The following is a 26,788-nucleotide window of genomic DNA, read 5'->3' on the forward strand; positions in this document are numbered from 1 at the left end:
GACAAAATGAATTCTAGAAAAAAGAAAAAAGCTTTGTTAAGTTCTGAAAACAAAAGAAGAAATATTCGTTCATCACAAGATAAACTTACGGTAATTGGAAAATGTTTCTCTATTTGAGCAATATATATATATTTTTAATTTTGAGAGAAATTTATATCAGCTTTATGCTTATATTTTGTAGTACTATTTTGAAAACTGCCGCTTAAACTGCTCACTGGTGCAGAAAATATTTTTCTCAAACTTATTTTTAAGATTGAAAGTTGTAACTACATCTCCATTTACTTTATAATTATTTAATATTTTTTTATATTTATTTTTAACTTTCAGTTTTACAACTTTCTCTTTTATCGTAACTCTAGAAGCATTTACTTCTTCATTAACAAATGCAAGCAGTGCGTTCCATTAGTCAAGGATTGTAGATAAACACTTCTTTAAAGATAGCTAGCATGTATATACATGTTTTAAAATTTTTCTTATTTTAGTAAACTGTATTATTTATTCAGTATGGCATTTTACTTTAGTATGCTGCTGTATTATTTAGTACGCAGCTGTTAGAATTGTTTCAATTTTTCTCTTCTTTTAGAATTCCATTCAAGATAATAAATATCAACAATGTGTTCATGCTCACTTATTGGTAAAAAGGCTGCCCCTTTTTCAGATGCTAAATTTAAGAAGTGACAGGTGCACTTCGTAATTTGCAAATCTGAATTTTTCTTTTTTTAAGATGCCTGAACTTGTCTTTAATGCAACAGTCTTCAAGCCTACCATTACTGATGCATTAGTGGCACCAAATGCTAAGCAATTATCTAGAGGAATTGCAGTTTCTTTTAAAATTTCCAACGATTCTCCGGCCGACAATGGCGGGAGAATGGTTGGAAATCAGGAATCTCTCATCTAAATCAGGAGAGTTGGCAACTCTGTAAAAGTAATGAAACAGCTTTCCAAGTAAATTAATAAGAATTTTCACATTTATATGTAATGAATAGGGTTATATATAATTTTTTTTTTAAAAAAAAGATCTTTTATTTCTCTTGCACTATATATCCTGCCCTTCTCTATGACATACAAATGTGAAACGTTGTAGATGCAAGTGCTTCTTTTTTCTATTTTTCTAACAAAACCCCCTTTTTCATAACTCTTGGCAGATTTTACAGAAGTAAACTGAAATCAAAAGAAAAATTGTAACTGATTTTGTGGGCACAATATGGTAAAAAGCTTTTTATTTGAATGACACATAATTTCTTTATTCTTCACTCAAATTAGAAGCTTTAATCTGAAAAACAGATCTAGTAATTTTTTCTCCTAACTGATAGGCACTTTTTTGGCAAAATAATTTAAATGGAACAGCATGCACTATGGAGAAAGGTTTGTTTGTTTTAGTATGGCAAAGCACGTGACGGCTATCTGCCTATAAGGAAGGCTGTCTCCATTTAGGATCTTTTTAACATTTTGCTTCTTTTAAAGATTGGACACCTGAATATTCAAAAAGATTTGAATTTCCAAAACTCAAATCTCTTTACACTTTTTTCTATCATTTAGAAAACTGCTGACTGCTTTACCTCAAAACTCTAGAAAGAGTAATTTTACTGATGTTCAACTGAAGTATCATTCACGTTATTTTAAAGAAGACTCTTAAATTTCAGTGGCATCTGAATTGCCCAAATCCCCTAACCATACCCTTGAATGCCACACCACTTCAGTATGGCATCGAATGAAATCAGCCTTGAATTTTCAAGAAACAAGTATGCTGTGCTTTCTCAGAAATTCCTGAAATTAATCCTGGAATCATCTCAACAATTCTGGACTCAGATGAACTACTATGAACGGGCTTTAGATGTTTCTAACAACTCACGGCATGATATATGAATGCTGGTTCATGAATATGACTGTACTTGTCTTATCAGTCATACTATTCAGCAATGGTTGCAGAATTTTGAAATGCTAATTGAAATTTAAGATGCTACTTAAATATGTTTCCCAAACTACATTGAAAAAATGAATTTCAAGATTTAAAAGTTTAATTATATGCAAGGAATTTTCTTCTTTCTTACCACATGCCTTTGTGATATAATTGGAAGCACATCTCGCTAGCCATTGGGAAGTGTAGAATTCGAATACCAACAAAAACATCACAGATTTGAGATTTGTCATGTTTCCTGCTTTGGGAAACCTAATAACACTACATAAATACTTTATTATGTATACATAAAAAGAAATTTCATGAAATAAGCCCAACTGAATAGTTGAAGGTCTGAAGAAGGCAAGTGCCCATCCTGGGCTGTCTTGGCCATTGAAGAAGAAGAATAGTTGAAAATGTAAGATGAGGATGATCAGCCATGCAACAGAAGATTCACATCAGTATTGCTACCAAAATTTATTGCAGAAAATGTATTTCAGATGATTATCTTAATCAAGCTTTTACTGATGATGGAGATCTTCCCATATATTATGAAAGGTTTTTGATTGTCTACATTGTAGGCTGGATACTGATGTTACTACGAGGGAAATCCCCAAAAAAAGGTCTCCTATATTTTTAGATGTAAAAGAACAGTTTATTTTCTATAATCGCTACACCACTTTAAAGATTGAAGAATGCTTTATTTTTCAACATAATCGCCACTTCGGTTGGTGCATTTTTGTAGACGCTGTGGCAGTTTTACAATGCCCATATCATACCAGCTTGCCGCCATGCCCTTCAGGAAGTGTTGAACCTCATCTTTCACCTCATCATCAGAGCAGAACCGCCATCCAGACAAATGTTCCTTCAACTTAGGGAACAGGTGGAAATCGCTGGGTGCCAAGTCAGGACTGTAGGGTGGGTGTGTGATGACGTTCCAACCAAAATTTTGCAGGAGATTGACAGTTTGACGGGCGACGTGAGGATAGGCGTTGTCGTGGAGAATGCTTACACCCTTGCTCAACATCCCTCTTCTCCGGTTCTGAATTGCCCTTCTGAGTTTCTTCAGTGTTTCACAGTACCTGTCAGCATTGACTGTTGTCCCAGCAGGCAAAAAGTCGACCAACAGTACCCCCTTCCTGTCCCAAAACACAGTTGCCATGACTTTACTGGCAGATTGTGTTTGCTTGAATTTTCATGGCTTGGGAGAAGAGGGATGCCGCCACTCACGTGACTGTTGTTTTGTCTCAGGTGTAAAGTGGAATGCCCAGGTTTCGTCACCTGTGACAATTGAGTCCAAGAAGTTGTCCTTTTCGTCTCCATAGCGGCGAAGAAATTCGTGGGAAAAATCAACCCGTTACAGTTTGTGGTCTTCTGTCAGCATACGCGGCACCCATCTTGCACACACCTTCCGATATTGCAACTTTTCCATTAAAATCCTGTGGATGGTGCTTCTGGAAGCCTCAGGAACCAAAATGCAGAGAGCATCCAGAGTGATCCTCCGATCTTTACGCATGAGTTCCTCAACTTTCGTGATTGTCTCGTCGGCAATTGACAGCCTCCCGCTCCTTTTTTCGTCGTGAATTTCAGTACAACTGGCTGTAAACTCTCTACACCACTTGCGAATGTTTTTGACATCCATGCACGACTGTCCATACACTTCCGTCAATAGGTGGTGAATTTCAACCGGTTTAACGCCTTTTGCTTTCAAAAATCGAATAACTGTGCGCACTTCACACTTGGCGGTAACGTTTATCAGGAGCTCCATTTCGAGTGGCTAGCAAGCCAAGACTGAGCGAAGTGCCTGCATGCTTATGTGGTAGCGGAGAAGGCACCACTCACAACAGTGTTGCCAACAACCATATTAAAACTTTCTCTACGTTCCCCAAAAATAGGAGACCTTTTTTTGGGATTGCCCTCATAATATTATTCTGAAATTCACTCTTTTAAGTATAGAGAAACTATCAATTAACGATGATAAGAAATTTTTAATATATGATCTAAACAAAAATATATCTAGCATAATTTAATTTCATGAATGTTACATATTGAAAAATAAAGAATTCTGCCATCTGTAAATAACGTACATAATTTTTTTCCTATGTCTTCAGTTCCCCCCTGTTATTATTGTTTTCATAAGTTATGTCATATCTGTCTATTTAAACCTGTTTGACACTGAACTAAGAGGTTCTAGATTTGAAGGCACCTCCATGAATCTTTTAATCAATTTTGATACTGTTCCACATATCCTGTAAGAAATCTTATATTAATTTCTGGTAACCCCTAAGAGAAAGTTGTACACACTTTTGCAGATGAAGTTTTGAGACGAAAGCAAATATCAGCTTGAAACCTCCAAAGTATAAGAATTTGAAGTGACAAGTGTTTGAAATGCAGTATTGTCACTATAGAAACTCAAAAATCATATTTCAAAATTGATAAAATATGGCATTTCAAATTGAGAAAAGTATAGGAAATCAAAAATTTCAAAATGGCAAGATTTTGAAAAAAATTTTATAGTATACTGAATGAAGTTTGCAATAATCAAACATCAGATGATCCAACTAGGTGAATCATAACCCAGTCTTCCATAGAGCTACCCACTTTAAAGATGAATGCATCAGTTACAGGAAGTGACCAAAAGTCAAGATGATCACAATAGAAACAGAAAAAGAATCATCAGGGAACATTCAATAGAAAAATCTCAATGTTTCCACAGTATCAATATAATCTACTTTAAGAAAAGCTTCGCATGGGAAAAAATTTTTGTTTCAAATCAATTCCTTACATCTTGATGCAACTTGACTGAAATGAAGATTTGATGACAGAGGTGACTACAAATATTTATTTTGTATTATCTTGAATAATTTGATGAAATCTGGATTAGAGATTTTGTATCAAAGTTGAAACTGTGATCAATTCTGTGAAAAAATCCATCTCCCACAACACCAAAAATTTCAGTGTGAACAATCTAAGGAAGTGATAATCTCTAAAGATGATTACCAAGGAATCATAATAAAAAAGAGTATATTATACTCTGAGCATGAAATTCATCATCACATAATATGTTTTATCATGTAAAATTTACAACTCTATAATAAGATCCAGCTAATAATAACAATAATACAGCTCATAAAACCATATACCATTTTTAATATTTGGTTTAAACTTTTAGTTTCTAGATAATACAAGATACTTTAGATACTTTTAAAAATAACTTGCTTGAGTTTGAAAAAAAAAAAAAAAAAAAAAAAAAAAAAAAAAAAAAAAAAAATGGGGAAAGAAAAATTTTTATTACCATAATATTACATTGTTGCTCCATATCCGTTACTTTTGACTTATAAACATCCAAGTGAGAGTTTTTCACGTCTAATTTTTGCTTCAAATCTAAAGCAAAAGGGAAAAAAAAAAAAAAAGTTATTTTTGTTTTTAAAAGTTATCTATTCTAAACAACTGCATATCATGTTAAAATTATGATTAAATTTAAAGGGTGCTTTTTAAAGAATTGCATGATATAGACAAATTAAATATGCAAATCAATTTGTAATTATTGTATGTAATTTATTTGATATATTATTAATATAAAATATTTTACAATTTATGTTTAATTTCTAAATACTGAAAAATATTTATTTGTACTGCTATTTTCTGAGGAAGGGAGGCCGTAAAGATTGGCTGTTTAATAAAATGAGCATTGATCAGTAATATATTAATGAAAATTTCATGCAAGAGAATTTAATTACATTGCCATGCTAATAAAAATTTAAAACTAAATATATAAAAAGAAAATTATTTAATTATATAATTTCTGATATTTTTACAACTTTTTAAATATTTTCAGGCTACAGTTTGTTCAGATTTGATAATAAGTCAACACCATTAACAGATAAATAAAATTTCAGCAAATATTATTTTTATGAAGTATTAAAAATTATCATAAATTAAGAGAAATGGATTGACAATTAAAACTTCATAAATCGAAGCAGAAAAAATCCGATTATAATAGTCCTGTCAGATGGAATTCTGCTAGTCAAAGTTGTGTATAAAGTATACCTAATTTGCATTTAAGTTTGAAGTGTTACATATTTTAGCACTTTCTAATGATTTATGCAGTTTTTGATAATACTTTCTGCAGCACATTCAGCTGCAGATTTCACATTCTTATCCTGTTCCTTTTTTTTTTTTTTTTTTTTTAATGCTTATCAAGCTATGTGAATGAGTAATATTTTTAACTGTTATTCTGGTTGCCCATTCTTGAAACCAGATACTACGGCAACTTTCTCATCAAAACACACAATTTTTGCTTATAATTTCTGCAACTTCTCCTCATTAAAGATTTAAATTAAATTTTTAAACACTATATTTCTCATAAAAACAAAATAACAAATGATTTAATATAGGTGTGCATGTGTAAAAGTGCATAAAATCTCTCAGAAATGTAGACTTTCAAAATGAGATTTTACTAGCACCTGTCTCTAAAGATTTTTCACATGAGTATACAACAGATTCCATTCAGATACTTATACAATTTAATTAATATATTTAAGAATAGCATGGGGTCACAATTTTTTTTTTAAACTTTATGTTTACATTCTCTTTGATCACATATGCTGAACATGCATGCTTAAAAGCTAACAAAATGAAAAGTATTATATATGTCTAAATATAAGGTATTATATATGTTTAAATATACACTCATGTCCATAAATTAAGGATAATTCGGAGTCACGGAGAAACCGAACTCTAAAATAAATATATCACCTGTAAAATCACTACACACACTTCAAGAATCAAATGCAAATTTCAGGAAGTAACCAGATGACACCGATGGTACATCACAATGACGAGAGTGTAAGAGAGTGATATATAAAGAATACAGACAAAGAAGTAAAATTGTTCGCAGGCACTTTATAAGCATTTCAGTGCAATAATCGAATAGTTATGACACAAAGGATGCATTTGGATGATTTTTTACATGGTAGAATTATCGGCCGTCTGGAATGTGGGCGTCCCCAACTGGAAGTATCACGAACTTGAAATTGCCCAGTGTCATCTCCAAGCTTTGGCAATGATTCCAAGATGATGGTAATGTGAGTAAACGCGTTACAGCACAGGTCGCCCCAGACTTACAATGCCGAATGAAGACCAGTATTTGGCAGTTACTGCCAAAAGAAACAGGCGAAGCACATCCTCAGACCTGTCTTGTCAGCTCTCTTCAGCCACTGGTACGACAATTTCAAGGCAGACCGTGTACAGACGCTTAGAGCAGATTGGTCTATATGCTCGTAGACCTGTCAGATGCGTTCCACTTACTGCAACTCACTGTTGCCTGCGGTTAGCCTGGAGTAGAGAGCATGCCTTGTGGACACCACAACAGTGGGCTTGTGTGATGTTTTCCCGACGAGTCCAGGTTTAATTTGCAGTCTGATTCTCACCGGAATTTCATATGGAGAGTTCCAGGTACCCGTTACCACCAAGAAAACATCATTGAACGACACCGTTACGGTGGTGCAGGGGTGCTCGTTTGGGGTGGAATTATTCTGGGTTCCAGAACTGACCTGCATGTTCAAATTGGAACCATGACAAGCCAAATCTATTGGGACGTCATTCTGGAACAACATGATAGTTTGTTTTGGGGTGCCATGGGTGCACAATTTGTGTTTATGGATGACAATGCCCGTCCTCACTGTGCAAAAATGGTAAGCGAATGCCTTCAATCGGAGGATATTACCCATATGGACTGGTCAGCATTCTCACCGGACTTGAATCCAGTAGAGCATGTGTGGGACATGCTTGGCCGACGAATTGCGGCCTGTCAACCTCCTCCTACATGTCTACTGGAACTTCGCAGAGCATTGCTTTTTGAGTGGTGTAGTATCCCCCAAGATCAGATCGATAATTTGATACTCAGCATGCCTAGGCATTGAACGGACTATATTGCATCATCTGGGAGACATACAATGTATTAACAATCATACCAACTATGTAATATTGTTTTTTTGTGAATAGGTTTTTTTGGTGATTTCTGCAGGAAGAAAAAATCACTAATTTTTTTTAATAATATCAAACATATAGCATCTTTTTTTGCTCTTTACCTTTTTTTTTAATAAATAAGCTTTACAAATAAGTCAAATTTGTTTTGCTTCTAACTCTTCCTTTGCCTTATTTTGCATTATCCTTAATTTATGGACATGAGTGTATATAATTTTCCATTTTTAAAGCTTTACAAGAACAAAAAAATTTTGAAGATAATCTACATAACTTTTCTTCCAATGCTTGTATATTTGGTCTATAAACACTCATTGGGAACTGCGAATTATTAAGCCCAACAGTCAGTCAGTTGTTTTTTGCCATGAACATGCCCAGTGTGCATCAGGCAGAATGACCAACATTATGCCCAAAAGAAGAGGAACAGACAACTACAAAATCCATGCCTTCTACATGATTTGAGCCCAAGCTAAATGATACTAGCACAAAGGCCCAAGATTCAGACTCATCAAGATCTCAACAATCCTGAGTTTTACATTCTCATTTTAAACCTACCAACATGACACACAGAAACTGTGAAAATAAAAATACAGTCAAAAGTCTTTAATCCGGACTCGTCGGGACTTCGGCAACTCCGGATTATAGATCATCAGTTTAAATCTCGTAAGATGGCATGCAGAAATTATAAAATTAAAAATATGAAAACGTAATTTATGAAATAAAGAGCAATTATGATCTAAAGGATATCAAAATTTACAAAAAAAAAACTTAATATTTATTTGTTTATTAAACATTTCTTTAGAGCGTGAAATTGATAAACAGATTTCGGAATGGTTAGAGAAACAAAGGATATGCCTTTATCCATTTTTTGCAGCAATTCCACTTTTCGTTTGATGGACATCGAAACATGCTTTCACTTTGTAGATCCTTTGGCAGCTACAGAATTGGAAATTCTTTTTGACATAATCGAAAGTTCAAGGTTACTTTTATAAAATTGCTTTAACAGTCTGCAAAAAATAATAAGGCGGATCCAATTAGAAGATTAAGGAACAACGCAATCTGCAACATTAACTGAAATAGATAATTAGATAATTTTCACTTAGCTTATACCATCCGTTATACATTAAACGCATATGCGTAAATGTATTATGCGCATGCGTAAACGCATATGCGCATGCACAGAAATTTTGTAGCTTTGAGGTCCAGATTAGGGACATCCAGATTAAAAACTTTTGACTTTAGCAAATATTTGTTCAGAAAAACAATGAAGCATTTATGATTTTAAGGGAATCAAAATTTACAAAAGAGTTGCAATATTTTCTGTTTGCTTTATTAACCATTTCTTACAGTGTAAGTTGTTTAAGTTAATTCACGTAATTTCTTGTTAGTTACTTCTAGTCCTGTAACTGATGAGTTGAGAATGCCCACTAAATTGTCATTCAAAAATTTTCTTCTTCACAACCTATCACTTTCTTCACTATTGGTAATGATATTTCTCACATTTTAAACCATACTATAGATTTCATGTAATGCCTCATTTTAATGTAGCTCAATGCTGAGTCCATTATATACTAATGCCGATATATTTCGAGACTAGTAACTAACTAAAGACATATTATTCCAGTAAATTTTGTCCTGCTTCTAACCATGTATTGTGGAGTTTAAGCCTGAACTACATTAGTTATTTATTATATTTGAAGGGCTAGCAGACAGAAGAGCCCAACTCAACATTTTTTAAATTTTGGAAAATTAAAAAAAACTTTTCAAAATTTCATTTTTTTACTTATATTTTATACATCTGTGCTCATTAAAAGGCTAGTAAAAATGATTTTTTATGACTGCTGCAATGGCTTTTTACTCCAAGGAACTATTTTTGTTTAAACAAAAAAGACCCATGAACACAAAATCCACGGGCAGAACTTTCTGTTAAATTTTCTCGTCGTTAACACACTGCACAGTTGGCTGAAGTCTGCTACTGTCACCAAAGCCCCGTTTACATACAACACTCCTTCGCACATCTGCCGTTAACAAGAGGAGAAAAAGGAGACATGAAAGAGTTTCGTCTTTAGGACCCGTTCACTGTCTTCCTTTCCTTCACACCTAAGCCTCTGTGAACAATCACGTCTCCGAAATGGCAGATTTCTAATACCGTTTAGACATTTTTAACATTGTTTACTGTTGTTAATTTTGTAATCTGTACTTTCGCAACTGGTACCTGAACTTAATAATGGTTCCTGAAAAATATATGCTTTTTAATTATTATTATTATTACATAAGCTGTTATTTAGCTCACTTTTGGTGCTTGTTGCTATGGTTAAAAGATGGTCATGGATTTTTAAACTGCTTCCTGATGAGATATAGAACTCAAACTTTGTACATAGACTGCTTTTGGATGTGGTGTCACGCCTTTGATTTTTTTCAAATTTAAAGTTAAAACAATTTTTTGCGAATATTAACAAATAAACTGAGAATCTTAGAATATTATAGTTTTCACCATAACACACTGTGGAGGAAAAAAAAAATTAAATGAAATTTTTAGCGTAATTTTTTAAAAAATATTTTGGGAAAATTTTTGAAAATCATTCATTTTTTTAGACTTTTTGACGTCCATTAATTTTAAAATTTCATATCTAAAAATATATCGGTTACAAACTTCCGACATTTTCACAGCTTATAAAACAAACTTTTTGCCTTTAAAAAAATGATAAAGGAAATTAATTGGATGATTTTTTTACTTTTTGAAAGATATGAAATGAAGCAGAATGGGAAATGTTAATTCTTCTTGGGCATCAATTCGAAACATCGGTTTCAAAGTATTAATCTCATTATACCACAGTATTTTTATGACGTTATTTATACTATATAAGTTGTTATTGTTGCCAGTTGTTAGTTCAGTGTGAGATTGGAGATATTTCTGAGTTAACTTTCTCTTAAGATGCGTTTAACATTCCGTTGTGTTTAACATTCTTATTAGATTGAAGCATAACTACTGATTATACTTAGTAATATTCTAAACACTTGTATGAGTATTTCTGTGGAAAATTCCAGAACTTTGAAGTGTTTCTGTTGATAAAATAAATTTAATTAAGCTATCATCGGATTTGAGTGCAATGACAATCATTTACAAACTATTATCAATCTATTACAAACACGTACACATGCAACAATATTATAATTAATTAATGTATTAAAATTGTTTTGAACGTGTTTTACAAAACAAAAAACAGGTAAAGAAAAATTCTGCTTGCGTTTTATGATTTTTTGCAATTTTTCTGGCCACATAAGGTTTTAAAAAAAGGTTTGTAATTTATGTTTATACTTACCAATTGAATAAATAGCACTAGGTTTGATTTATATATATATATATGTGTGTGTGTATTGAAATTCAGTAATAAAATTATGCAAACCTTTTGCATTTTTTTTCAATAAATCCTTTTACATAAATTCCTATGGACTAAATTATTTATTATTTTTACTGCTTATTTAAAATTATATACTTTATAGAAACAAGGATGGGTTTTGCAAGTACTGAAAAGAAAAATTATTTGAAATGAAAATGTGACTGAGATCATATTTGTTTTAAAGACTTTAGATATATGTGTATTTTTATTTTTTCTCAGAAAATAATTCATTAATTGCAAAATCATTCCTTGAAGTTATTAAGAACACTCTAATAATACAATAAAAAAAACTGTGGGGAGACATTGAAAATTGTAGAAAAGAGACATTTTTATTGTAAAATTTTTCTTCAAAAATTTTAATTTAAAAAAAATTACTAGCAAAAACTTTTTTTCAGCTTAAAATTATTTTGTCTCACAAAACGATTTAATAATATTTATAAGAAGTAGATGAAAATGCGGAAATTTTTTTTAAAAAATCATTCAAAAGGTACCGAGTCCCTTGTCCCATTGAAGCCGATTATGCACTTGTCTTAACTTTAGTTTTAATTTGAACAATATTTCTGGAATACCTAGCATCAGGTAACTTTGCTGTATTTGTCTATAATTTCCGTATCTTGTACAGTTTTATTTTTTGGGGGGGATGCTATCACATCCCCAGACATCCATCAGCACGATTTTTTCGCTGACAGTCCAGCAAGCAGTAACTAAGTGAACCCATGCAGTATAGTACGGGAAATCTCCTCATTTGGCCTGCTCCTGAGAGGTAAGGAACATTCAATTAAGTTCTACCTCCAATTTGGTGAGGCAGTTAATGCTTGTTCCATGTGAATGGGACACGTTGGAAGAACCGGTTTTCGCTACCGGTCGAATCTGCTCATGTGAATGGGGCTCAAGTGTAATGACAACATGAAATATTACTATGATGCTTAGTATTCAGTTACTAATATTTGGGAAAACATTTGCATTCAAAGGCATCAGAGTCATTTCTCAAGCAGCGATGAGCCGAGTTACGCTAATGAAAGCAAAAATTAATTAGGTTGTCACCAGGAATATAAGTTATTCAGTAGGTGTAAAATCATTAACCTTACATATTTAAAGCAATAAATGATTGTGATTTGTGTTTCTTCAAGATGCAGTTGTTTTATTTAATGCTAAACTGAAATTAGGAATTGGAACTTTTCACATACTTTATTATGAAAAAATGTCTACCATTCCTGCATGAAGTATTAAACATATACTACAGCAAGATCATATTTTCAGAATTTAATTTTCTCTCTCTTTTTGCAAGAAAATTTCCTTTAAAAACCTGATGTGTACACGACATGAATTCCTTGTGCGGAATATTAAATTATAAGCATTTTTTCTTGCATTCATTTAAACATATTTGAATTGAATTAAATCTTTGTCGATTGTGCATAAACCACAATAGAACAAATGTACTCTTTACAATTCAATATATTTGTTTACCATAGTGACACTCTGGCATTAGGTTCACTTAACAGCATTACAGTTCATTCATTTTATACCTAAGACTGCACAAAATTCATATCATCTAAAGAATTATCTAATCGCTGCCACATGTTCTATTCAAATACTATAATAAATGCAAAACGACGTATAAAAGAAATTAACACGTTGACTGCCGCGTGCATTGATGTGGTTTGCCCATGATGGCAGCTTGAAATTTTTATTATGCGATGTATATTATGTTGAAATATTATCTACAGAAGATAATGTGATTTATATATAATCGTGCTTAATGCATTTTTCGTGAAGGGGGTCACTGGCGACCTCCAAACATCTGTAGATCATTTTTGAGATTTATAATTTACATTTTTACGATTTATTATTCTTCAAACCATTACAGTAACAATGGTACTATTTAATTTATCAGTAATGATATTTACTCTAATTATGTATTTTACTATTGGTCGCATCACCAGTGGTACCCACGGCGCTGTAGCCAAGTCGAGTGCAGGTCACAGGTGACTCCCATGGCAGTCGTGTTAAACAAACAACAAAAAAAAAAGTTTTTCACAGACGATTCAGTATTTCTCATTCAGTCAATTCAGTTCTGACTTCGTGACAATGAAAAATACATAAAAACTCAAAATATCTATATTAAAAATTATGAAGTAAATCTTAAACATGTATTTCCTCGAATAAATTCCAGAATGGATTAGGCATGATTTAGTTCGCAATAATAAAAGATGGTGTTATCTTTGTTGTTGTGAAGCTTAGTTTCTCTTGATTGGCGACAAATCCACTATACTGCTAAGTTTCAAATGTAAACAAATATGGCCACTACAATAAAAATAATTAGGCTTAGCCACACTTAAACAATTTTTAAATTGTTCATAATTCTACAAATATTGCATGCAGATTTACTAAAGGTAAAAATGCCTTCACAGGAAGATAAGAAAACATAATTCAATCATTTTTAAAGCAAAAAAAAAAAAAAAAAAAAAAAAAAAAAAAAAAAAAAAAAAGACAGTTTACAAGCATAAAGAAACTGAGATCACTGAGCCGAGTAACAGAGTGGATATACATATATATTTGGTGCAGCAGACTACAATCAAAATAGGAGGTGCACATCTACATGTTATAGCAGTCCTATACACAAAATTTCAACGTTCTGAGGCGGCTCGTTTTTGAGTTATGCGAAATACATACCTACAAACGTACCTATGCACAGACGCTATGAAAAATTCTCTTTAGAATTCATTTTAAATCAGTTTTATTTTTTTGGGGGGGGTGGGAAAGAGTCCTTTATTCTGTCTTTACATACAGATGTCATGCACAAACATCGTTAAATTGCATTCGCTAGCAGTCACAATGGATATTTTCGTTAAAATATGATACCTGAATTTTTCGCAATTATATAATAATTCCTTTTTACTTCGTACAAGGAAGTAAAAAAAAAAGGGGGGGTAGTTGTCCAGAGGTCAGGATATTAAATCATTCTGGATACTGGATGTCTGGATTTCAGACATAGTACTGTAGTAATTAACTCTGCTAACCACAATGCAGGAATGCACATCAGAGATAATTTAGTGATCTAAACATTATAAGCTAAAATGAAGTGAAGTGAAAATGTTTCCTTTGGAACATAAAATTTATGGAATAAATGATAAATTATTTCATTTTTATTACATTATATAAAATGACTGTAAATTATATTATGGTTTTCAAAATCTTCAGGGAAAAATATCTTACAGTCAGACCAATATGATATGTTGCCTTGTACTTTTACCGTATGTTGACAAGATAATTAAATGTACCCTATCCAAACTGATTAAAATTTAATTCAACTAAAACCTAGAAAAATGCAGAAATATATATCAAAAGTCATACCTCTGATTTCCATCACAGAAGCTTCTTGAAGAAGGTCTAGTTCAATATCTGGAATTGGAGGTTCTTTCATCATTTCAATTTTTTCTTTGTAACGACTGTTAAGCTCTTGCAGAAGAATTAATTGCTTTGATAAAAACACAGCATCCTTTTCAAGATTCTGACACTGAACCATTTCATTGTGACATAGATTTAATTCAACTCTTAAATTAAGCACTTCAGACTGGCACTTTTTATACTCCTTAAGAAAAAATTAAAATTATAACTAAAGATAATAAATGAAAAAAACTTTACATATCTACTGAAAATACACATTTGATTATATATAGTTATATATTTGCTTTTATATAGTTAATGGATGTACCAAAAATAATTTACAAAGCAAATGTTAATCAATTTTATAAAATCTATTATTTTTTAAATAAATTCAGTAAAAGAAAACTTGTAAGGGAAGAAAAAAAGAAGACAACCGGCTTTTCTTTTGTTTTCAGTAACTGAAAGAACATTTCTTCTTTTAGTCTGAAATATTCTGTGTAATGTGAATGTGAATCCTATTAATTGCAAATATTGCAATAAAAACCTGACTTAATTTTCCTTTTCCAGTTCATTTTTACGTGGATGAGGGGGAATTTTGCACCAACTTATGTAATATGCAGCATTACAGTATTTTGTCATAATTACAATGATGTTACAAATGTTCATACAAATTTTTAGTTACACATAGTATATATTAAGTACTGCAATAAATTATTAAGAAAATATATTAAAATTATTAAAAATTAAAACAAACATTTATATTATTAAAATTGTATTTATTGTTTTTCAAATGCTCAGAAGCAAATATACATTTGATTGAACAGAAAATAAATTATAGATCATATGCTTTGCTAAATGACAACACTCTGAGAAATGGGTATTTGTGATGCAAAATGGAAGTAAAAAATCTCATGTTTCTTGCAATTACAATCTTGAATGATATATGCATGGTGGTGTATCATATAATTTATCAGAATGTAATTCGATCATATAAAGGATACATGAAACTTGCCAAAGTTACTCATATTTAAGCATCATCCTAAGAAAGGAACCTCTGCAACCCTAAACACTAAGAAAGAAATTTTAGTACTTTTTCATTAATATGATGCCACTTAACATCAAAACATAAGCACTGGCATGGAATCTAACTAGATGGTGGCAACACTTCAGATACATAAAGTTTCATAAAAGAAAAATTTAAAAATAATATGAAAATTTGAAAAAATGAAATACCACAATTATGTAATGTTTATTGTGTGCAATGCTAAATTTGTGCAGTTCTTGGATCTTTTTTTAAGTGAAAACAGATTGCTGTGTACATCTCCCTATGAACACAGCCCTCTGTATTCTCTGAAATATCCAAGAATTGTACAAATTCAACATCAGGCATAGATTTGGCATTGAGCACATGAAACATTATACAGGGTGTCTTAGGATTATCGGGACAAACTTTAAGGGGAGGTAAAGGATATCATAACGAATTAGACTTGCAGAACAACCCATGGTTGGAAACGTCTTCGTTCGGTGCTATGTGGCATTGTTCACAAGAGCACTGGAAGAAACAGACCTGCGTTGCTGCAGTCATTTGAGCTGCCATCACCACAGAGGAGTACAGAATGTCTTATGAACAACGAGCTGGCAGATATCACCTGATTTAGGGATTGGCAGAAGGAAATGCACGAGCAGCAGAAAGATTGTATCCCACAGAGAGATGCACCAGACCGGGGAATGTTTACTAATCTGCATCACAATTTGTGTAAATATGGATCATTAAGAGGTAATAGTCATAGTGAGGACAGGTCACGAGTGACTCGAACTCCTAGCATGGAAAAAAATGTGTTGGATACCATTCGAAAGAATCCAAGTACCAGCACATGAGCTGTTGCTGCTGCTGTTGGATCTCGGAGTAGTGGTCATCTAGTTTTGCAATGTCAAGGCTTTACACCCATACCTTCTTCAAAGAGTAGCTAGGCATCATGAGCTTGGTGACTAACAACAAGTTCTTCCATTAAATTTTATCTTGCTTCTATCGCGCACTGAGACAATTAAGCCTGAATTGTATTAGTTTAGTTATTTATTATTATACTTATGTGTATTTCTTGCACATGCTTAAGGCTTATCAGAGTTCTTAATAAATAAATTCCATCATATACTTAAGCCTTATTGAGGGCCGGTGCTAGATATCTTACTGCCTGATGCAGTCTCTGTGTGTTCTAAATTCTGCGACTCTATGCGGCCATACGAGCCTTGACGCTGGTTCTGGATTTATGTGAATAAAAAATCAGTTATTCTTCATTCAAAAAGCCCTAAATGTAATCTTTGGGTCAACAAAATCCATTTTTAGCATATGGAAAGAAATTTTTGGTAAATTTTTTCCTCGTTAACATATTTTAGCGCATTTAAATCTGTAATCATCGCCAAGCGTAATGTCAACATAAAAGGTTACTATACTTCTTTATTATTCAATTGCTAACACAAAAAAATTGTTTAGGCATTGCTACATGAGTCATTACTCAAGTTGTCATGTTTTGATAAACATGCGGTGATGAAAGGAAAGTATAATAAATAATGACTCGCCAGGTTGGCATTAGATCAATGATGTCTCTATGTGGAATGTTTCGGTTTGAGATGTTTGCCAAGCAGATATGCAGCAACGGAGCCAAATTACTGATTGTACAAATTTATGCTAAAATGAGTGTTTCTTCAACAACAAAGTATTTTATTTAGTGTCGAAGTGAAATTAACAATCAGAACGAGATATTTTATTATGCAGAGGGGAATCAAATGTGCATGTGTAAATCCTACGAGAAAAACTTTGTTGGTGGTTTTGAGGTCTGGATTTTAGATCATTCCGGATAATGGACGTCTGGATTTCAGACTTTGTACTGTATATCGCATTACAAGTTTAGTGCAACTGTTATTACAAATTACTATATTATTGGTATTACAAGTTTGCTAATTCTGCTGACTAATCTTCTAATTCTGGAGACTGACTAAGATGACCGTTTTAATACGAAAGTACCCATTTGCACCTTTTCATATAATTGGCGCCATATCAATTTGATGAGGTAGGCGTCTAGATTGGTGGCCAGCACTGGTGTAGAGAGGGGGGCAAGGAGGTGTATGATGCCCCAGGCGCCGCTCGCAAAGGGCACCAAATGGTCTCCAAACAAGATTTTCCAGAAAATTTCATTTTTTATTTTGATCGATTTCTGGGAAATGTATTTAAAATTAATAATCATTGTAAGATAATTAATTATTTATTTCCTTGTATTGTCTGATAAAATGTGTAATAAAATGTTTGCAGTTCATCAACCAAATATCTTCGTATACAAAACATTCTTTCTTACCACTTTATTTCTCTTCACTTCTCACCACTTTAGAAGATTCCTGGCTACCGATTCTACTAAGTTGTCTTGTTGAGACATCATATATTGATTGCTACAAAGCATTCCACATGTGTCAATTGTTTTTAATCTCCTACTACAAAAGGAATGCTGCAGGTCACTCCTTATCTAAAACACATAGTTTTCAATGTCACAGACTAAATTTGCATATTCCCAACTTTGTAAACATTATAATTTTCCTTTATAATCTCTTCTATTTCCTTTTCTTAAAAAGGTTGTCAATTATATGGTTATTGCATACCGAACCACAATATCCTTTAATTACTTTGAGTAGTGAATGTGACTGCAAGATGTTCTAAAACTTCATTATAGATCTATAGAGAAAATGTTTTTCCAAACCTAAGAGTCACACTTCAAATACCCCTTACTATTTCATTATAAAATCCTAGCTATGAACATTCGTTCAGCAAATTAAAATAAATTTTGACATATTTACAATCAATGATGAGACAAGATCCCCTAAGTCATCTGGCAGTTTTAAATGTGGAAAGAGAAGAATTTGGAAGGATTGACTTTGATGCAGTAATTGATAAATTTACTTCATCCATTGCAAGAAAAATGTATACATAGTAATTAATTGTGTTAATGTATTATAATATTATATTATTATTAATAAATATATCTACTTATCTATAATATAAACTTTTAATTGTTTAAAAATTGTACTTTTTTAAAAACAATTATAAAAATATGTAAAATAAATAACACTTTTTTAACTAATTCTAGATCATCATATGCCTGATTTTTCCACCAACACAGATACATTTCTGAATCCAATATGCTAATGTAGTTAGATAGTGACTATTTTTAATACATTTTAGAGTATTTTATGGCAGATTCAGTGTTTTAATATCATTTGCATTATTTTTTTATTATGAATATATTCTATACATTATATTACTATAAGTGTTTTTTTTGGGGGGATGCAAAAAGGTATTTTGCCCCGGGCGCCAGTTATGCTTGCTACACCACTGGTGGTCAGTGCTATGGCAATGTTTATTTTGCCATTTTGCACATAGCATTTCATCAGCAGTTGAAGCTGTCTATATCCAGCAACTGACATTACATTTATTTATGTAACTGAAACTATAGAACAAAAAAATTTATGGGTTGATGCTCATTGTCATTTTTCTTGCTTCTTCAGAATGATGTCAATGCACAGCTATTCATGATGAGCTATAAATAGGTTACCACATGGCAACTGGCACCCAGTTAACAGAAAAGTACCAGAATTTTGTTTATGAAATTATGGTCCAAATTTGGGTTAATGATTTTTAAAAAAATACATGACGAGCACTGCTCATGATTATAAGAACATACACAAGGGCTATTTGCCTAAGGGAAGACATGCATTTATGGATTACTTACTGACTTGTATTCAAATTACACATGGAAAAAACCTATGGCACAAGTCACAATCATAGAAATTAAAAAAAAAAAAAAAAAAAAAAAAAAAAAAAAAAAAAAAAAAAAAAAAAAAAAGTGGTGAAAATAAAATTTTAAAAAGAATCTTTTATTGAAATCATATGATAAACCACTTACAGAAAAAATTAGTCCAATAAGATTTTATATTTTGATTTGCAAAAATATGTCATTTATTTTTTTACTAACTCTTGATCTTTCTGGTGAAAATTTAAAATACCATCCATTTGATTGTGGCCCAATACAGAAAAGGCATTAATTTGAAATTGTAAAAGGTTTGGACTGGAAAAATCAAAAATGTTTTCAGGCATTTGTGAATAATTCAAGACTTATTCATATAGTTTAAAGGAATAGGAAGCCTGAAGATATTTAGTCAGAAATGTCAGATGAAAACAATCTATGGTTATAGCTAATATATGATTATTGTAAAAATTACTTCACATAATACCTGGGAATAATTCAAAAAACTGCACTTGAAGCTGGATTGAAATGATCATCAACCCAGAATAGGAATATATATACACACACCCCTTAAATTATTTCTGTAAAAAATCCAATCATATCAACTAATAAATGGTACATCACTACAATAAAGAGAAAATGCCATGAGCTAAGTTGATTGATGTTCCTGGATGTAACAATTTTGTTTATAAACATATCCATCATAAGTTTGTAAACAAAGCTGGCATATCTAGGAAAGAGAAAATCCATATGTATCAGCTCAGCAAACACTTCATGTAAAACATGCCTGTTTGATCTGGGCAGTTTCCAGAAAAAGAATCATAGGACTTAGTTTCATTCAAGATATGATAAATTATTGCAACAGTTTACTGCAATATATATGTCCTGGAAGATACATAAGAAACTTTCAGAACTCCTGCTGTCTTTAAATTCCTTGAAGAATACTTTCAACTCTTATCAGACACATACCAGTAAGGATTAAATAGATTAGCAGAAATCTAACAACATTGGAAGAACTGGAACAAAATACTTGTAATGCACATCTCAGTTTTCATCGATACCTAGCAGCAAATGGCTAAAAATGTAATTGCATGGTTGTGATATGCAATTCTTACAATGTAATCAGTTTGAAAACATATTGTAACTTTCCTTTATTGACAGACATTTATTTAACATCTATTTAACTATTTTATTTAGTTTTATATAACTAACAATTTAAAAATCTACTTTAATGTTTATATACAATGTTCCATACCAATTCCAGGGACACAATTGTCAAAAATATTAACTATTTCTACCACATTATCCAAATTTTATTTACATTAAGTGGCTATTCAATAAACCTAAAATCCCTCCCTTTTATCTGCAGTGATTTCCAAGATACTCAATCTTTAAAGTTAGAGATTCATTTCTGAGACACCCTCAATATGTGGTATACATGCAAATAAAAATACAGTGAGGCAATACAGCATATTTAATTCTTTTTATAACTAGTTGACATTATTGCAATTTATTGAGATTTTACATTTTCTTGAAATCTGCAGAGGGATTTTTCTTACCTCTCTTATTTCATCATTCTCTTGTTTTTGACAAACCAACAAACTCTGAAGTTTTTTATTAGAAAAGAGCAACTGAGAGTTTTCTTGACTTATCTTTCTGCACAAAAATAAATGAAAAAACATTACTTAATGCTCCTAAGAGATAAGGTAATAAACAAAAATTAAAGGTACACACTGCTCAAAAAAAAAAAAAAAAAAAAAAAAAAAAAAAAAAAAAAAAAAAGGACATCTTCTGTTCTACTGGGCTGATTGACAAAATTCAAACTGCGTTTTTCATGTCTCGAAAGCGCGACTTAGGATATATATTAGATTTATGTATAGTACTTATTTAACATAGGAATTTTTACACAAAAGTGGGCTTTTTCTGAAATAACATACCAATTTTTTTACATATTTCGATTCTACAACTCAAATTACGCCTAAATATGAAATTTTGTAAAATTTGGAGTGAAATTTATGGAGAAATTCACAAATTTATGTTGGCACTTTTTTTTTCTAAGACTCAAATTATACCAAAATGCCAAGTTTTGTAAAAATTGTACGAGTAGTTTTTAAAATATTAGCTTCCCAATGTTAATTGAATTTGGCAAATATTTATTAATATCTCTTTTTTTTATTAAACCTTTTTGATTTTTCCTTTCACATTTCGAAATTAAGGTTCATTCCAAATAAAATTTACCCATTTTTTGTGTTTTATTTTTTAAATTTCTATTTTTAAATAATTTTTATAAATTTTTCAAAAACAATTTTGAATTATAACCTATAAAATTTTTATCATCATTTTAAAGTAGGTGTATTTCTAAACATATCTTCACAAAATTAGACTTTTTTATACAAAATTTTCTAAGATATACACGAATTTACATATTTTTGCGTTTTGAAATTTGGCATCTTTTTTTGGAGCGATAATAACGCCAAATGTGGTTTATGGATTTTTGTTACAGTGAATTGCCACAGCTATTCTTAACCTTAAATTTCAAATAAAATTTTACAGAGAATTAATTACTATATGAACTTTTTTTCCCTCAGTGATGCGTAATAAATATTTATTAATACTATATGAAAAGCTATTTTTTTAAATTAAAGATGATATTATTCAAATTTTTAACTATTTTTTTTAATTTATCTCTTTTTTCCTTTTTTTTAAAAAAATAAGAGTTAATTTTTACCTTCGGCGATTTATCGTGTGCTACTTTACTTTAACTTCGTTTAAATCGAATTGTGTCACACTGAGAACTTTCGTTTGATGTTTATTTGAATTTTATGAAAATATTTTATGACATTAACTGCATAATTTATTTCTAAACAAACTGTTGCTTATGAAGTGGCTGAAAGAGCAGCTGATACTATCATCCATATTTTTAAAGCACAGTATATTTTTATAGAAACATAAGATTTAGAATAATCATTTTTATAAAAGTCAAATTATGATATAAACATACAACCCTCTAAACACCGAATTAATATAAGTTCAATGGTTATGTAGAAATGATTTGCAGCTACTTAATGGCTGGATAAGCCATCAGGTTCTGTGGACAAGTAAGAATAATTATATAAACGACACCCAACATTCTGGATTCAATTAACAACGAGGGTACGATGTTTATTAAATGAATTTAAGAAGTTTTTAAACATAAAAAGTCAACTCATTTTTATCCTAAAATGTATTTTTGTGCATAGCGTACTGTCATTATATCCTTAAAATCCTAATTTAGACTGTAATTGTCAAGAACTGAATCCTAATCATCAGTAATATAATAAGTAATTATTACTGTTATTAATAAATCCTTCTTATAAAGTAATTACAAATATTTCAAAAAACTTTGTCTGAATGGGGCCCACCAATGACCGAACGGTAAAGTCACTGAACACTGGTAGTTCGGTCCGAATTTCGAATCCCGCGAACGGGCTGGCTGCATGAGCGTTTTCGTGGTTTTCCACATGTGTAACATGTATACGAGCCAATTCCCTTAGAAAGTTCTCCATGAAGCCATCCATCCCCTTAGGCAGATAGCCCTCCAGGCTTTGCCATAATCACACACACACTTTTTCTGAATGCAAATATTTTTCTATGCAAATATTTCTAATTTATATTAATCAAGAATGCACACGATATTATTTATTTACACTCCAGTTCTTATCGTCAGCTCTAGTAGAAGTTACAAATCAATTATATTTAATTAAGGAATGACCATCTAAGTTTAGAAACAGTGTACCGTAACCAGCAATTCAATTATTGGCGCCTTATCTTTCATGTTACTCCCGATTGGCAAGTTACATGATTTTTAATGAGTATTCGGGTTCTTCTAGTAACTTCACTTGGAAATCGCGCTTAAACTAGGTTAGTTGGTTACATGAACATAGAAAGAACATGGGAGCTATTTTTTTAAGATGCTTTCATAGAAAACCTTTAAAGAGAACCTAGAGAACTAGCAGCCTGGGTTAGACTTAGAAACAAACAATTAATATTTAACAATCTTTCAAATGCTAGGCAACTGGTGAGGCTCCAATTAAATCTCCAAATTAAAATAATATTTGTAAATATTTAAAATATTATTGTATTCTTAGACACAAAAAGCTGAATTTAAGTTTTGTTAACTCGTTAGTAAACTACCAAGCCATAGTGCAAATCAATATTCAATTTCTTTTGCAATAATTGTATTCACTTAATATTCTTGGAATATGAGCTAAGGAAGAAACATTCTCGGAAGATTAAAGAAGTGTTGAAATCCAGTGCTATTGCGTTTGTCTTACAAGCTCAGGATTACAGCGATTCTGCAATTGCCCAAGTAGTTGACTTGTAAATGACTGTGAATTAAGCAGAAGACTTTTAATCTTACGTTACTCGGTCAGAAAATGTATTCCAAATGTTCTATATTGCATGACAATGCATCTTTTCATTATTAAATAACCAATCAGAGAACCGCTTGTGTTCCGAAAATAAGTATGTGTACTCAATCGTCCTGCATGTTCTTCAAATTTGTCTTCTTGCGATTTATTTTCTTTCCCAAAAACTAAAGTTGCCTCTCAAAGGAAAGTTCCTGACATTGAAGAGACAAAAGGAGTATGACATCTACTTTTAGAGGCATGTGAAAAACAGATGAACAAGCCTTCTCTTCCATTACATGTTGTGCATTCAGACAAAAAGTTGCATCAGCGTAAATTCTATAATCTATTTTTATTACACTCTGTTTACTTTATTAACATACAGTGAATATATACTAAACCTTTTACTTCAGCTTCAGTAATTTCTAAATTTTGACGGAATTGTTGTCAGAACTAGGACTTAGATGATAAGTCAAATTAAATATTTTGATAGCCGAATAAATTCAAGGTTGAAGTTTCAATATTTTATTTTCGGAGGGAGGCGAAATTTTTTTAGTTTTGGTCCATTATCCTAAGTATATTTGCTTGATTCTTTATTTTTTCCATAAAAGCAAAAATTTTACACATGGTATACATATAACGCTTAGCTTCAAATTAAAATTTAATAATATACAGAGTAGTTATAATTAAAGTTCCACATTGAAACGGTCATAAAAGGAAAACTACTGGAGCAAATGTTATCAAATTTGGTAATCGTGTAAAGGAGATCATGAGAATTTATTTTCCACGAAAAAACGAAAGTTCGAAACCTCACCATCAGAGGGGAAATGGCACTGTATGCAATATTGTTAAACGAAATATGGGTCGAAATCTAACTTAGCTTTTTGTTACACGGGTTTAATATGTTGTATACCCCTAAGAAACTTTGAAGTAAGCAAATTACCATTTAAAGGCATTAAATTCGATAAAAGTCAAGTGTGCCATCCGTTTAAGTGAGAAATTCGTCCGTGAAAACCAAGAATTAGCGATTAGAAAATAAGAGATCACAAATCACTCGCACAAGTGCGTACAATCTGGAAATTGTTTTTTTACAGATCGCTAATTTGTAATTTTTGAAGCCTGAATTTGGCCCTAAAACATGAAGATACTGATTCAAAACGCTTTTCATTAATTTGGGCCAAAGAAATCTCTCATATTATCTACCTAGTTCCATTGCATTCTCCTACTGCATTTGATTGCATAGCAGTCATTCCAGACAGCTAGATTTATAACTGATCCCCCCCTTTTTTTTTTTTTTTTTGGAAGTGCAGTCGACAGCTGGACCACTGTGATTGCAGCTCACTTAGAGAAAATGTTTCATGATACATGAACTGCAGTAACTTGGCATTTTAGATAATACGATTTTTATGCAGGGCTGGGCCCCACCTCACGTGTGTCGCACAGTTACTTAGGCAACATTTCACGAATGACACTTCCCCTCTTCCCACCAGACCTCAACCTCTGTGACTTTTGGCTATGGGGTTATCTTAAAAGCATTGTTTATGGTGGTAATCTAAACAATTTGGCAGAAATGAAAAGTGTGATACACCGATATGTCCATAACATTCCTCCTGATATGCTAAGAGCTGCTGTTGAGAATGCAGTAACAGGATTTAACTTGCTTTCGGAAAATGCTGGACGCTACATTGAACATTCTTTGTAACACGTATTGGAAACTATTAAACACATTTTAAACAGATGTTTCTATGTCTTATTTCATTTAACAATATTGCATACAGCGCCATTTTTTTCCTGGTGGTGAGTTAACCCCCCCCGGGGAAAATAAATTCCCATAACCTCCTTTACACGATTCCCAAGTTTGATAATATTTGGTCTGGTAGTTTTCCTTTTATGACCATTTCAAAGTGGAACTTTAATTATAACCACCATGTAAATTAAACTTTAAAAGTTTGACAATTTGGCGTAAGTCCCAGCTTTAAAAATATATATATAAATATAAATTTTTATATTAATCCTCTTAGAAAGAATGTTTTAAGAAGCTAATTTTTCTCTCGTGTTATAGATTGTATAAAAAAAAACATAATCTTTTATATGATTTAGAATGTTTCAGCCGATATGAGAATCGGATCACTCAATGGTACAGAATAAACACTGCTGGACTGTTTTATTTCTTTGTCATTTAGCAAAAATCTTTTAATTAAAATATTTATCCTTTGGACTTCGCTTTAAACTTTATTTACAGTTAAAATGACTAGAAAATGAAAAGCTGTCTTCAGCTGAAACTCAATTCATGTAATTGATATTTTAAAAAAATTGACAAGAATGCAAAATTTATGGAAGTCTAGCAATCTAAAAATCTTAATTTTCTTGTGTGAGCACTGAAAATAACTATAGCAGGAAAGAAGAAAATTAGGGAGAAAAGTAAGCAAAAATTTGCAGGGAAGTTTGGCTGTCAGAAATACCAAGATGGTTAAAAAAATTGGATGCTTTTGAATATACTTTCAGGATACTTAAAAGAACTTAGGTGTTCAAAGAGAAAACACTTGGATGTGTACACCAGCAAATACCATCAATTGAGCTTATGGTTAACAGAAAAGACAAAAACGATATCATTGCAAATTAAAGTGAAGAGTGACTGGTTTTAGACTATATGGTTGTATAAATTTAAATTATGTTATAGAACATAATATCGTATCATAAATGGAGAATCCCATGATTTTCTCAGTCGAATTATTTGAAGATTCAGGAGTTTATCCAGTAATGTATGTGGATGTCACCTAAAGACGTTTTTTTTTCCTCCTGATGAAACAGCGGCCGAGCGGTAAAGTCGCTGAACACTGGTTATATCCAAGGTTCAAATCCCGCGAAAGGGCTGGCTGCATGGGCGTTTTCGTGATTTTCCCCATGTGTAACGTGTATACGTACCAGTTTTCATTAGAAAGT

The 26,788-nt window shown here is 31.7% G+C and overlaps 1 protein-coding gene across 6 annotated transcripts in view; it reads right to left on the bottom strand.

Annotated features, from left to right (window-relative positions):
- The window catches only part of Tsc1 (tuberous sclerosis 1 protein hamartin), a 187,061-nt gene that overhangs the window by 17,245 nt on the left and 143,028 nt on the right, over window positions 1-26,788 (bottom strand). For all 6 annotated transcript variants that reach the window (XM_085814963.1, XM_085814960.1, XM_085814962.1 and 3 more), the window contains 3 exons: window positions 21,020-21,116; window positions 14,638-14,875; window positions 5,193-5,281 (listed from right to left, as the gene is read on the bottom strand). In XM_085814963.1, coding sequence (XP_085671089.1) covers window positions 5,193-5,281; window positions 14,638-14,875; window positions 21,020-21,116 — 424 coding nt within the window. The remainder of the gene's footprint in view (window positions 1-5,192; window positions 5,282-14,637; window positions 14,876-21,019; window positions 21,117-26,788) is intronic.

This window comes from Stegodyphus dumicola, chromosome 4, assembly GCF_044657685.1.
Source record: "Stegodyphus dumicola isolate Sdum_Otavi_A_Nest chromosome 4, ASM4465768v1".
Taxonomy (NCBI): domain Eukaryota; kingdom Metazoa; phylum Arthropoda; class Arachnida; order Araneae; family Eresidae; genus Stegodyphus; species Stegodyphus dumicola.